Raw genomic sequence first — 11,621 nt, 5'->3', positions numbered from 1 at the left:
GAAGAAGTGGAGTAATATCCTCAGTGAAATAAAGCGTCACAACAGTGTCCAGAGGCAGGGGGGGAATCACCTAACGCGTTTCACTGCGTACTGCAGCTTTATCAAAGGTGTGGGGGACTGTGTACCTGGTTCAGGTATATATACCTTTCTTAATGAGAAGATTGATGCACCTTCATATACAGCTTTAAATCCTTGTGCACTGACAGCAAAATCAGTTGTGAACCAAAGTGTGAGAATTGAGCCTGTGCTTACTATTGATGATGGAAGCTGGAATCCTGATAGTTGCTTTATCAGGTTAAATCAATCAGGAACAGGAATCAAGGTACAAGAATCAAGGTACAGGAATCAAGGTACAGGAATCAAGGTACAGGAATCAAGGTACAGGACAAGGCTCCAAAAAACTCCATAACTGGCCGGTTATGGAGTTTTTTGGAGCCTTGTCCTGTACCTTGATTCCTGTACCTTGATTCCTGTACCTTGATTCCTGTACCTTGATTCTTGTACCTTGATTCCTGTTCCTGATTGATTTAACCTGATAAAGCAACTATCAGGATTCCAGCTTCCATCATCAATAGTAAGCACAGGCTCAATTCTCACACTTTGGTTCACAACTGATTTTGCTGTCAGTGCACAAGGATTTAAAGCTGTATATGAAGGTGCATCAATCTTCTCATTAAGAAAGGTATATATACCTGAACCAGGTACACAGTCCCCCACACCTTTGATAAAGCTGCAGGATGCAGTGAAACGCGTTAGGTGATTCCCCCCCTGCCTCTGGACACTGTTGTGACGCTTTATTTCACTGAGGATATTACTCCACTTCTTCTCCATTTGGACACTATTCCATGGCGGACACCATGCTCTAAAAACCCCTGGTAACATCATCTACACCAGTGAGGTTTATTCCTGGGCACGGAAGCCACACCTGATCCAATTGCTGGAACTTTTTGGGTACATAGCTTCAGATACACCTCCGGTGTTCGAGACAACCAACAACTGTTCTCACACCCCAAATCAGAGGACTGAACTACATCAAGCGACCCATTGCTCCTCCAGCGGCAGTCCATGAAGCCGCACACATCGTGAGGACTTTCCAGCTCCACATAATTTTCAAAGGATCCAGAATCATCTGTTGGTAACGTGCACTTACCTGCCCCCCAGAATTAGTGATCACAAAAAATTCAACCAGACATGTCCATTGAGGCGGGAATACTCTTTATTTTATTTCATTAATTCCAATCTACTTTTATTCCCTACCTATTCCATTTTATTAAGTTATTATACCTTATTGTTTTATTGCCTCATTTATGTAATACTGTACCTTGTATGCTATTTTAAACAGTAAAATTTGATACTTTTTCCAAACTATTGAGTTTTGTTCATTGATATAAGCGCTGCTTAAACTCGCCTTGTGCGAGTTTCTTTTTTCTTTTCCTTGAGTGGGGAGTGACTGCCCCCACACTTAAGCAGCAGCTTACATTGTAGGATCAGCTCATTGTCAAGCGCCTGATTGTTCCCAGTGAACATATCTTCTTCAATAAATGAAATAATCTTTCAGTTTTGGTTTGCAGGTTATGGTCTCCTGAACTGTGCTGTAATTTAAGAGATCGTAAAATGTTGCCCTATCAGGGAGTAAATTGTCTCGCCTAAAATGCATAGTAGCAATGTAGGGGTAATGTATTGCTTTCAGTACAGTACTTTGGGCTTGAATTTTGTTTGTAAGTAAAACAAGTAGCAAACAACAGCAAAACCGTATTGCACTGCAGGTGGGGCAGATGTAACGTGCAGAGAGAGTTAGATTTGGATGGGTTGTTTTGAAATCTAAATTGCAGTGTAAAAATAAAGCAGTCAGTATTTACCAACAAAGTAACTCACCCAAATCGAACTCTCTCTGCGCACATTACATTTGCTCCACCTGCAGTGCACATAGGGCCTAATTCAATCGATAGGCTGCCAATTTTCGTGGGCGGAGCAGACATCACACACCCTCCCTCCAAATACTTGGAAAACACCCCCCAAATGCCGGCTTCATGTCAATCACATTGCGAACTGCCAGCGGTTAAAAAAAGTAGCAGACTTTCATCGCAGGACAGCGTCGCAAGCGCGCACTGTGAGTCGTACGCATGCGCAATCTAGCGACAATCACCCAGCCTATGAATTTGTAGCCGGTTGACCAGGCCTAATAAACCAGACCCATGGTTTTGTCCATTTAAAAAAAATATATGCTTTGCGATCAAGTCTGAATTAGGCTCTTAGATGAGAGAGTGGTGTTTTCAAACTGAATTGTAAATTGCAGTGTAAAAATAAAGCTGTCCAGTATTGCTGGGCTACATGCAAAAGTAGCCAGTATTTGCTCCACACAGAAAAAATATCACCCACCCAAATCTAACTCTCTCTGCACGTTACATCTGCTCCACCTGCAGTGCAGCAGGGTTTTGCCCAATGGCTTGCTCTTGTTTACTTTACTAATAAACATTAACCAGGGCCTTTGTACCCTTTGTACCCTAACATTTCCAATAATTGTAATAGTCTGTAGCACGAAGTGCATGCAGCCATGTGATCAATACATTTAATTACATTACAGTGTTGAATTACAACTGGAAACCCCAGGTTTATAAATACAGTACATAACCCATCTCTTTATGACTCATTGAATTATGGCAATTAAATTGGTGACTTCTTTTCCCAGCTTTATACTAGAGAGGATGATCACACAGTCATAATTAAAGGGAACAGGTTTGCACCTGGATAAAGCATTTAACAATGCAAAGGAACAAATGCAATTTTATTTATTTTGCATACAGTGAATATACTGCATGTTTATGAATGTAGCACGATGCAGGGCTGGAAAGCATTATTTTTACTTTTTACATTGCAGCTTACGACTGTGTTAGCATATCCCAACTCTTATTCTGTTTGTGCCATTTAAATTCCAAATGGTAAAAAAATTCCCATAAAAACATCTGCACATTCATGATGACTTCCAATAAACGGGCAAAGAAAGAAGACTTGGAACTCCCCTTCTATGGCATCCAATAGCAAGCTTTTTCCCTCCACACTTGCCACTCTTGATTGGTCAGATTATGAAGTCATTATTATTATTATTATTATTTTGTGAATGTCACCAAGTACTAGCAATTAATACCCTCTGTGTAGCCTTATAGAAAGACTTCAGTTACAAAAGTAAAGTCATTTCAGGATTTTTATTCGAGTATTCAATATTGGCTGCTATTTCCGACAGTTAAATAGCGGTCGGCGCCTATTAAATGCTGCAGTTTCCGACAGCATTAAAGGCGGATTCCGACATAACAGATTCAACTTTAAAACAAGTAGGATCTGTTTTGTCGGAAATGCCCACGGATTATCAAATTTTCGCAGATACGCCCACTTTTCGACACTCATGTTGAGTACAGGTATGTCGAGCGGAGCAGAAAAGGCTGTTGGGAAGTTCCGAAAGATGGAATCCCAGATTGAATACCACCCTTAGTCTTTTGAGCATGAAAATAAAAAAATGATTTGACAGGTAACAACCAATCATTGCCTAAACCCCTTTGACTATACATCGTTTGTATATTTGCCCTCAATTATGTATCATGAATAAGCTTATTTCATCATACCAGATCAAAACTCTTTTATAGTGGATGAAGTGTTGTTGTCTATATTTATTTTAAATAAAATTGATCATGACACAATTTCCAGTAAACATTTTAATTGTATGCAGAGTTTCAGGATTGGAAGGGGTTATTCAATTAACATACTGATTTAAAAGACCCTCTTGTAAGTTTTATGTCAGTCCAAGCAATGTGAATCACACGATTTAAAAAAGTGACCAACGCTTTGGTCTTTGATGATAACACAATAATCTCCATTGGACAAGTGCTTAAAGGCAGGTTAAGATACAGTTGTATTGTATGGTTGACACAATTAATAAAAACTAATTTAAATAAAGCCAAAATAATGTTCTATGTGTGGTGCTACAATGTTTTACTAAATCCCCTATGGCATCCAATACAAATGTTTCTTTACATGTTGCATCAGTTTCACAAATAGATCGATTGCGAAGGATGACTCCTACTCTCGGAGCATAGCGACCTCCTCCACAGGAATCACACTGCTCACTGTTAGTAGTAAGGTGTCAAAGACACGACTAGTGTGCAGCTGGGGCGCGTAAGCACATACTGTAGGCGCTGGCCATCCCTGACACTGACAGCTAGTCGGTGATGTAACAGGTCCCTTCATTCAATACATACTTTCAATTAAGGGGATAAGATGGAACCTGGCTGGTTCATTTTTATATATTGAGCTTTTCTTATTTTATCACGTGACACAATAAAAATGTACATTGTGCCGTGATTTGTAATTATTATTTCTAACAGCTCACTGCATTGATATTGTCTCATATGAATATGGATTGATCTTTTATGAGAGATGACTGGCGAATAATCAGACAAGTAATAAATTATGAACTACAGTGATGAAAATGCTGGTGTTTATAAACCTAGGTACGAGAGACAGAGAGAGACAGAAAGAGAGAGATAAAGAGAGACAGAGGGAAAGAGAGAGAGAGAGAGAGAGAGAGACAGACAATGTGATTGTATATAGCAAGTGTAAGCACTATCTCATAGAAAACAATCTTTACTTCAGAGTAAATTTGTATCCGAGGGCACAAATATGTTTTGCTGTGACTAACTGCAGAACATAAGAGGATCTCCGTTCTCTAATTATTTATGAGCATTATCAGCACAATTATCACTTGCAGACATTTAATAAAACTCTGGGGTATTAACAGCAAATAGATTCCTTGCCCATTGGTGATTATTGCTTACTTACATTTGCATCTTATTTACATATAATTTAGCACAATTAATCACACATGCTGATGCGAGGGATGCTCTGTTCTTTTGTATAGGAAGTACAATAAAAAGGCACATGATAATTGTAGGAATTGTGCACCAGTTCGTAACACAACATCTACCAGCAGAAAGAAGCTTTTTCACTTATATCCTTCTAAAAAACAAACGTAACCTCTTCTCTGCCTGTTAAACCTCCAGCTGTGAAGTGCTCGCTCCTTCTCTTCCTTTTGGTATTTCCACACATGATCCATGACAGCTAATCCACTCAGTGGAAGAGCTGGTATCATGTGATGTTCAGTGGTCCATAAACAGAGGGTGGAAAATGTCATCTTCTCTTGTGTTTAACCAAGAAGGTTTTCTGCATTTATATCCCAAGCCTAAATGGAACACCCCATGTTTCCATAGGCATCAATTCCGACCATGTTTTATCCAGTTTCTTATAATCCATTTCTGCCCTGAGCATCTCTGCACCACCAGCCTGAGCCCAAAATTTGCATCCTTGGACATCTCCACCTCTAGACAGCGACCTGTGTCTCTGCTGACAATGGGGCTATTCTGTACAAAGAAGAGAGAATAAATTAATATGAGTCTCGCATTGAGACAGGTGCTGATCAAGCTACAGTATGTAGGTCTGACAGTGCTAATATAAGTATATTCATACTGCTTTCACATTGTAACCCTGCTTTCAACCCGTTTTTGTAAACATTTCATAAAACGGGTCAAAAGCCAGTTAAAGCCCTTCACATTGCATGTTGTAAACAGTTTATTACTGTTTATATACCGTTTTTGTATCTTTCACATTCAACCCATATCACCCATCAAAAATCGGCTTCTTTGCAATAAAACTCAGTTGTGCACTTCCTGCTTGTGGACAGTGATAACATGCAGGGAGACAACCAATGACCTTTGGACAGATTATCATGTGTAGTTCGAACCGGTTCTGAGCAGGAATTGCAGGTCAGATTGCTGGAAAAACTGCTCAGAACCGTGTAGGATCCTGCTTTTGAAACGTTTTGAAATACTGGTATTCTCTAACAGGTAAATTGACTGGGGAGCGTTCACACTGAAGCTGGTATCATTTAAAAATGCTAAAAAAACGGCAATATACCGGCTTACAAGTGCAATGTGAAAGGGGTATACGATTTCTCTACAATGGAAACACACTACATAGACAGCATTATAAATACAACCTATGCCTTATCTATAACCCTCAAGAAAACAATGTTTGTGCTCTTGTCATCAATTTACTATCACAGTTTTGTGAACTAATTTAACCCCACAACATCTTAAGTCTGGCAGCCTCTAACGCAGTGTGTATCAACTTCAGCCCTCACAGAACCTCTCCCTCCTTGCAGGAGCTCAGGTGTATTCATTGATGACTGACAGACCTATAATGCATGCAGTTTTATGGTTCCCTGAGGACTAATTAGAAGAACGTGGACATCTCTTTTTCCCTATAGAGAGCTCAGGCTGTTTTACCATGGTTGAGGTGTTTTGGGCAAAGGTTAGGGACTACAATTAGCATACTGACAGCAGGATCCAGGTGGTCAATATCCTGACCGAGCGCATCTCATGGGGAACAGATGGAGCAGAGTGGTGGTTTTGAAGTTATTTGGTTTGTCAAATATGGAGCAAGTGTGCCTGTAACTGCTCCTAGCTGTCAAACAGGAATACTATACATATTTAATTGGAGTAACACATTTATATTCTCCGTCCAAGCAATTTAATGAAAAACCTATACATACATAAAAAGGAATATCCACTTATTTACTTTATACATTTTTATGCTATTGAAAACATTGGTAGTAAAGGTGCAGGAAGTTGAACTTTGATTGGATGCTTGCAGTGCGCTTCTAAGGACTTCTCTATAGCTCTGCCATCAAGGAAGACTTATTAAGCCCGGTGAAATGATACAGTGTCTGTTTTTTATCACCAGCCAATCAGCTCCTAACTGTGAAGTTACAGGCTTGGTTTGAAAAAGGACAGGTAGGAGCTGATTGGCCGGTGATAAAATCCAGACTCTTTATCACTTCACCGAGCTTAATAAATCTACCTCTCAATTTTTTTGGGTGCAGCTATAATTAATGGTCGCCCAATGGTGCAATTTAATTTGACTGTTTTGGGCACATAAACCATTTCATTTCCACCCATTTCTGCTCATCAACTCAGGAGACTGCAAGAAGAATGTGCCCCCCCCCCCCCATATATCTATGAAATCGGGCAGGTTATGATAAAGTCTAATACTGCTCACCAACATAAATAGTGCAAACTTTCTGCTGTCTAATAATGGCTTCATGTGTAACGACCACTTTACCTGTGTAAAATCCCAGAGTTTCTGAGTAGGCCTCGGGATGTCTTCACATTTCTTGAGAGTGGGGATTCTTCCTTTGCCGTCATCAATCAGACACTTGGTATCAGGTAAGAAGGCAGTGGAGCCCAGGGGACCTAGCTGCAGCAGACCCTCGGAGCTGTAACGTACCAGCTGCACCAAGACAAATGGAAAACTGGGTCACAGTCTGTTCTGTCAGCTGTCGGCAGTGAATGTTGTCACAACATTGGGGTCTATCTCCCTATTACATCTGTACAATTATTATTTCATAATGTGTAAATTTATGTAAAGTCACATTGATTACTCCGTATGAACACACTATACTGTCTGGCACAATTACGTTTGTTTTATGCTTCATAGTTTGTGCTGTGAAATACAGCAGACGTCCATATCATCTCCAAGGGTCCTGACAAACTCCAGGATGTCCTCAAAGTCAAGACACGTAGGAAATCTCATTAGCTATATTTTTATACCTCCACAGATTCAATATGGCTTTGTCCAAGGAAGAAATCATATTGCAGATGATATATGTTAATATTCCAATTAAATAAATGTTGAAAATGTAATTCATTTAATTTCTTGAAAATATGCATTTTTCCCTATGTGTTCAGACGTTCGGTACACCCTGTGCGCCACGGGGTATGGTCATTAGGTCGACCCTCTGAAGGTTGACGTGCATTAGGTCGACAACTGAAGGTCAACAGGGCATAGGTCGACACTTAAAATAGGTCAACATGGCTAAGAGCAGAATGATGACACAAACATTAGGTTCGACAATGCGAAGGTTGATAGTCAAAAGGTCAATATGAGTTTTTCACTATTTTTGAGCCGACATGTGCCGGCAGGTGGTATTTCATCCCCTATTATCCACTACGGCGTGGTAGGAGAATAAGATAGTGTGCCGAGCGCAGCGACGCACCGTGCCCGAAGCATGTAGAGCACAGCGAGCCATGGGAGGGGACGTGGCACACTTAGATGGTATCCATGTCGACATTTGCGACAAAAATGTGAAAAACAATGTAGACCTTTTTACTGTCAACATTCCCTTTGTTGACCTAATGCTTGTGTTGACCTTCTGGCCCTGTCGACCTTAGCCGTGTTGACCTATTTCAGGTCACAACCTAAGACCTGTCGACCTTTAGTGGTCAACCTCATTTAAGTCGACCATCATGCAGTTGACCCTATAACCCATACCCGTGCTCCATATCTGCTGCCTGAAACCCATTCCATAATCCTCCTGATGCCACCAGATGGTGTCTGCTCCGGAACCTCCACTCTGAGTCCTGACCACAGTAAGCCAGATCTTTTTCTTCCTATGAATTTCAGCAGCTGACATTCATTGCCCTCCTGTCGAGGTGTACAGTGATAACATCATGTCACAGAAACAGGTTTGGGTTTGGTGCACTGCCTTCAATAATGGCAGGAAAGAAGTTTAAGATGATCAGAGATCCACCTGGCCAAGCACGTCACCACTGACTATGGATTTCCAATGCTGATGTGCCCTTTAGATGCAGAAATGTGATCACACTACTGTACGCATCTCAGTGTTTGACCATATTTCTGCCAGTCCCATTATAATATTAAGTTGGGACATTATGCCTGATATGAGACAGTCAGGGCGGATCTAGACTTTCTTTTAGAGGGGGAGGTTAATTATTTCAAATAACTCCTTCTCTTTATTGTCTTGGTACATGCCCTTCATGGACTCAAATCCTTTGATTATTTTAGTTAGTTGACACATTTTTCATTGTATTATCCTTTTTTTGCAGACAAGCTGATATATATGATAGCCGTAGTCAGGGCCGGCTCTACCATTAGGCAGCTTTAGGCAGCCGCCTAGGGCGCTGGGATCTGGGGGGGCGCCACCAATTCTGCCTATCATAAAATTAAGGATGTCTATGAGGATCCTTGTTGTACTTAATTCAGGTGATGCCCCCCCCCTCTCCTGGGGGCCTCCAGGGAACGTGCCGGCCTTCCCAGGGGGCTGGGAGGACCACCCGAGTTTTGGGAGCATCTATTCCGGATCGTTAAGCAAGTATGCCTTAAAGGGTTGAAAAGTGGGTATTGGCAGTATATAAGGAAGGGGGGAGGGGGGGTACAGTAGGTTGATGTTTTGCCTAGGGTGCTGAGAAGCCTTACACCGGCCCTGGCCGTAGTACTAATAAATGCGATAAGGGATGGGAGGTACAGATTGAGTCGTGCTCATTTGTTTGACCGGTGCGCCACAGGTCTTTGTCTCGGTGTGACGTTCGCTAAGCATAGGACAAGTGTTGGTGTGAGATGCACATGTGCTCCATTCGCGGCAATGGGACGCGTGAGCCTCTGAGACACCTGCTTGTCCCTGTCTCAACGAATGGCGCGCTGAGCTGGAAAGCCATGGGGCTCCAGCCGAATGTATCAGCACGGCTCCATCTTTATCTCCAATCCCTTATCGCATTTATTAGTATCTGTGCCCCTGAGACTATCACCAAATTAGTCAACACAGAGCGGTGGCTGGGTGGTGGTGAGAGCAGTAAGCTGTGTGGTAAAAAAACCTTAAAGTGGCCATGTATACAGATAATATTAAAAAGATTTGTATGTGAGCAAATACTTCAAAGTTAGCTAGTTTATGACCTCACTTAAACTCACACACTAAGCAAAACTGTAAAGCCTTCAATTATCTTCCCTTTTTTACTTACTTTGTAAGAACCGGACAAAGCATGGATTTCAATATGATCCTTCAACATATGCCACTGATTTTATTCTTTGTGGGTGGATGGGAATTGACAATACAAAGCTGAAATGCTCAGTCTAATCCCCAAGCATTGCATACAGACCAGGATCTTAAGAAAATCTGGGCTCAAGAACAAGTGGAGTGGATCAATCACGATAAATGAGTCACTGACTGCTTGAGCCATGTGCTCAAGAAGGGATTATGGTAGGATTCTGAGGAGTACACTTGGTCACTCTAGGTTGACAGGCATTCTTTAGTCCATCACAGACACAATACCTGCTGTCTCTCCTGTTGCATACGATGGTTACATCTGAGAACCACATCAGGCAGAACAATTCTGCAGGTTATATTTCTTCTATGACTTGTTTCTCTGGCAAGAAATAGTCAAACTCTTCTATTTTGTCTGCTAATATTCAGCTAAACATGCAAATGTAACCTCTCCAGTATCTGTCAACCTGAATTTTCCCACAAAAGGAAGAACAAACAACAGCGAGAAATGTCTTTGCCGAGAAGACGACACTCACAAATAGCCATTATGAAAACAAAGTGTTCAGCTGAGCGTTATCTTAAATTTATGGGGCAGCGCTGCGGTTGGTAATAGGCCAATTTATGCTTGGGTAAATATAGCTAAACAGACAGCCAATGCTATTAAGATACTGTATGCTGTGACAATAAAACAGAGGAGAGAGTATTATTTTATAGATGCTGAAAAGCCCAAGTTGGTATTTTTCCTGCCCTAATTATATAAATACACATATCGTTTCATTGCCTGAATAAAATATTATCATTTTATTAAGTTCTGCATAAGTCTTTTTACAGAAAAAAAACTTCAGTGAGAGACAGAATGACAAAGTCTGCTCCAGGACAGATCTATACTACTTTTAAGGTGGTCATGCGCTACTACAATTTATCGCAGCAGTGCATGTCCATCTGACCCCCCCTGAGCCTCCAGGAGGGGGGCCAAGTTGGAGGTCGAAAGGGCAGCAGGTCTGACCTCTGGTTCAGGTCCGATGCGAACGGGACTGTACATCGTACCCGAGGGGGCGTTAAACACCTCCGATCGGGGCCGATTTCTTTGCCCGATCTGTCGGGTTCGGGTGAAATCGGCCCAAATTGGAGTAATGTATAGGCACCTTTTTACTGCCTTTGCGACATGGGTTTTTGCCAGGTCAACCCAGATCAGGTTTCGATGTAAAATGGGTATTATCGTGTTCATGCACACAACATATGTCACCCTGCAATTACGTTCTATTAAATGGTGCAATTATTGATGCTTGTGTGGGTCATAATTTGCATGATTGTACAGGTTTCAAAATCATGAATACTCAAAGCTTGAATACAGTTGTAATTGTGTGTATGGGCAATGTGAAAAACCCCAATAAAAATATTTTCTTCTGTTGCTTTATAGAACTCGTCCCTGTCCCGATGGTCGGTTTTGTGCATGCTGGGCCATTCGCAGCGGGGAGGGATGGGGACGGATGGACGGATGGGTGCAGTGGCGGTGCTGGGCAATGGGAACGCCCATCATTTTATAGGCGACCCTATGAAAATACTTGTTGTTCCCATGGGTACGTGGGTAGGTCGATGACTGCCGTGGGCGGGCAGCTGCTGTCACATGATGTCAGCCGCCCGCCTAGTCTTCATCCCGGTGCCCGCAAATAGAAGTCAAGTGAGACTGACTTACTGCGCCAACCAAAATCAGGCTCATGGGTTCCTGCACATGAAT

At 41.7% G+C, this 11,621-nt stretch overlaps 1 protein-coding gene across 1 annotated transcript in view; it reads right to left on the bottom strand.

Annotated features, from left to right (window-relative positions):
* Positions 1–3,642: 3,642 nt before the first annotated feature.
* GALNT9 (polypeptide N-acetylgalactosaminyltransferase 9) overlaps positions 3,643–11,621 on the bottom strand; it is a 274,101-nt gene continuing 266,122 nt past the window's right edge. The window contains exons 10-11 of the mRNA XM_083150046.1: positions 7,168–7,335; positions 3,643–5,408 (exon numbers count right to left, since the gene is read on the bottom strand). Coding sequence (XP_083006172.1) covers positions 5,262–5,408; positions 7,168–7,335 — 315 coding nt within the window. The 3' untranslated portion in view covers positions 3,643–5,261. The remainder of the gene's footprint in view (positions 5,409–7,167; positions 7,336–11,621) is intronic.

Source organism: Crinia signifera, chromosome 1 (assembly GCF_055691185.1).
Source record: "Crinia signifera chromosome 1, ASM5569118v1, whole genome shotgun sequence".
Classification (NCBI taxonomy): domain Eukaryota; kingdom Metazoa; phylum Chordata; class Amphibia; order Anura; family Myobatrachidae; genus Crinia; species Crinia signifera.
This window is presented reverse-complemented; position numbering and strand designations above follow the sequence as displayed.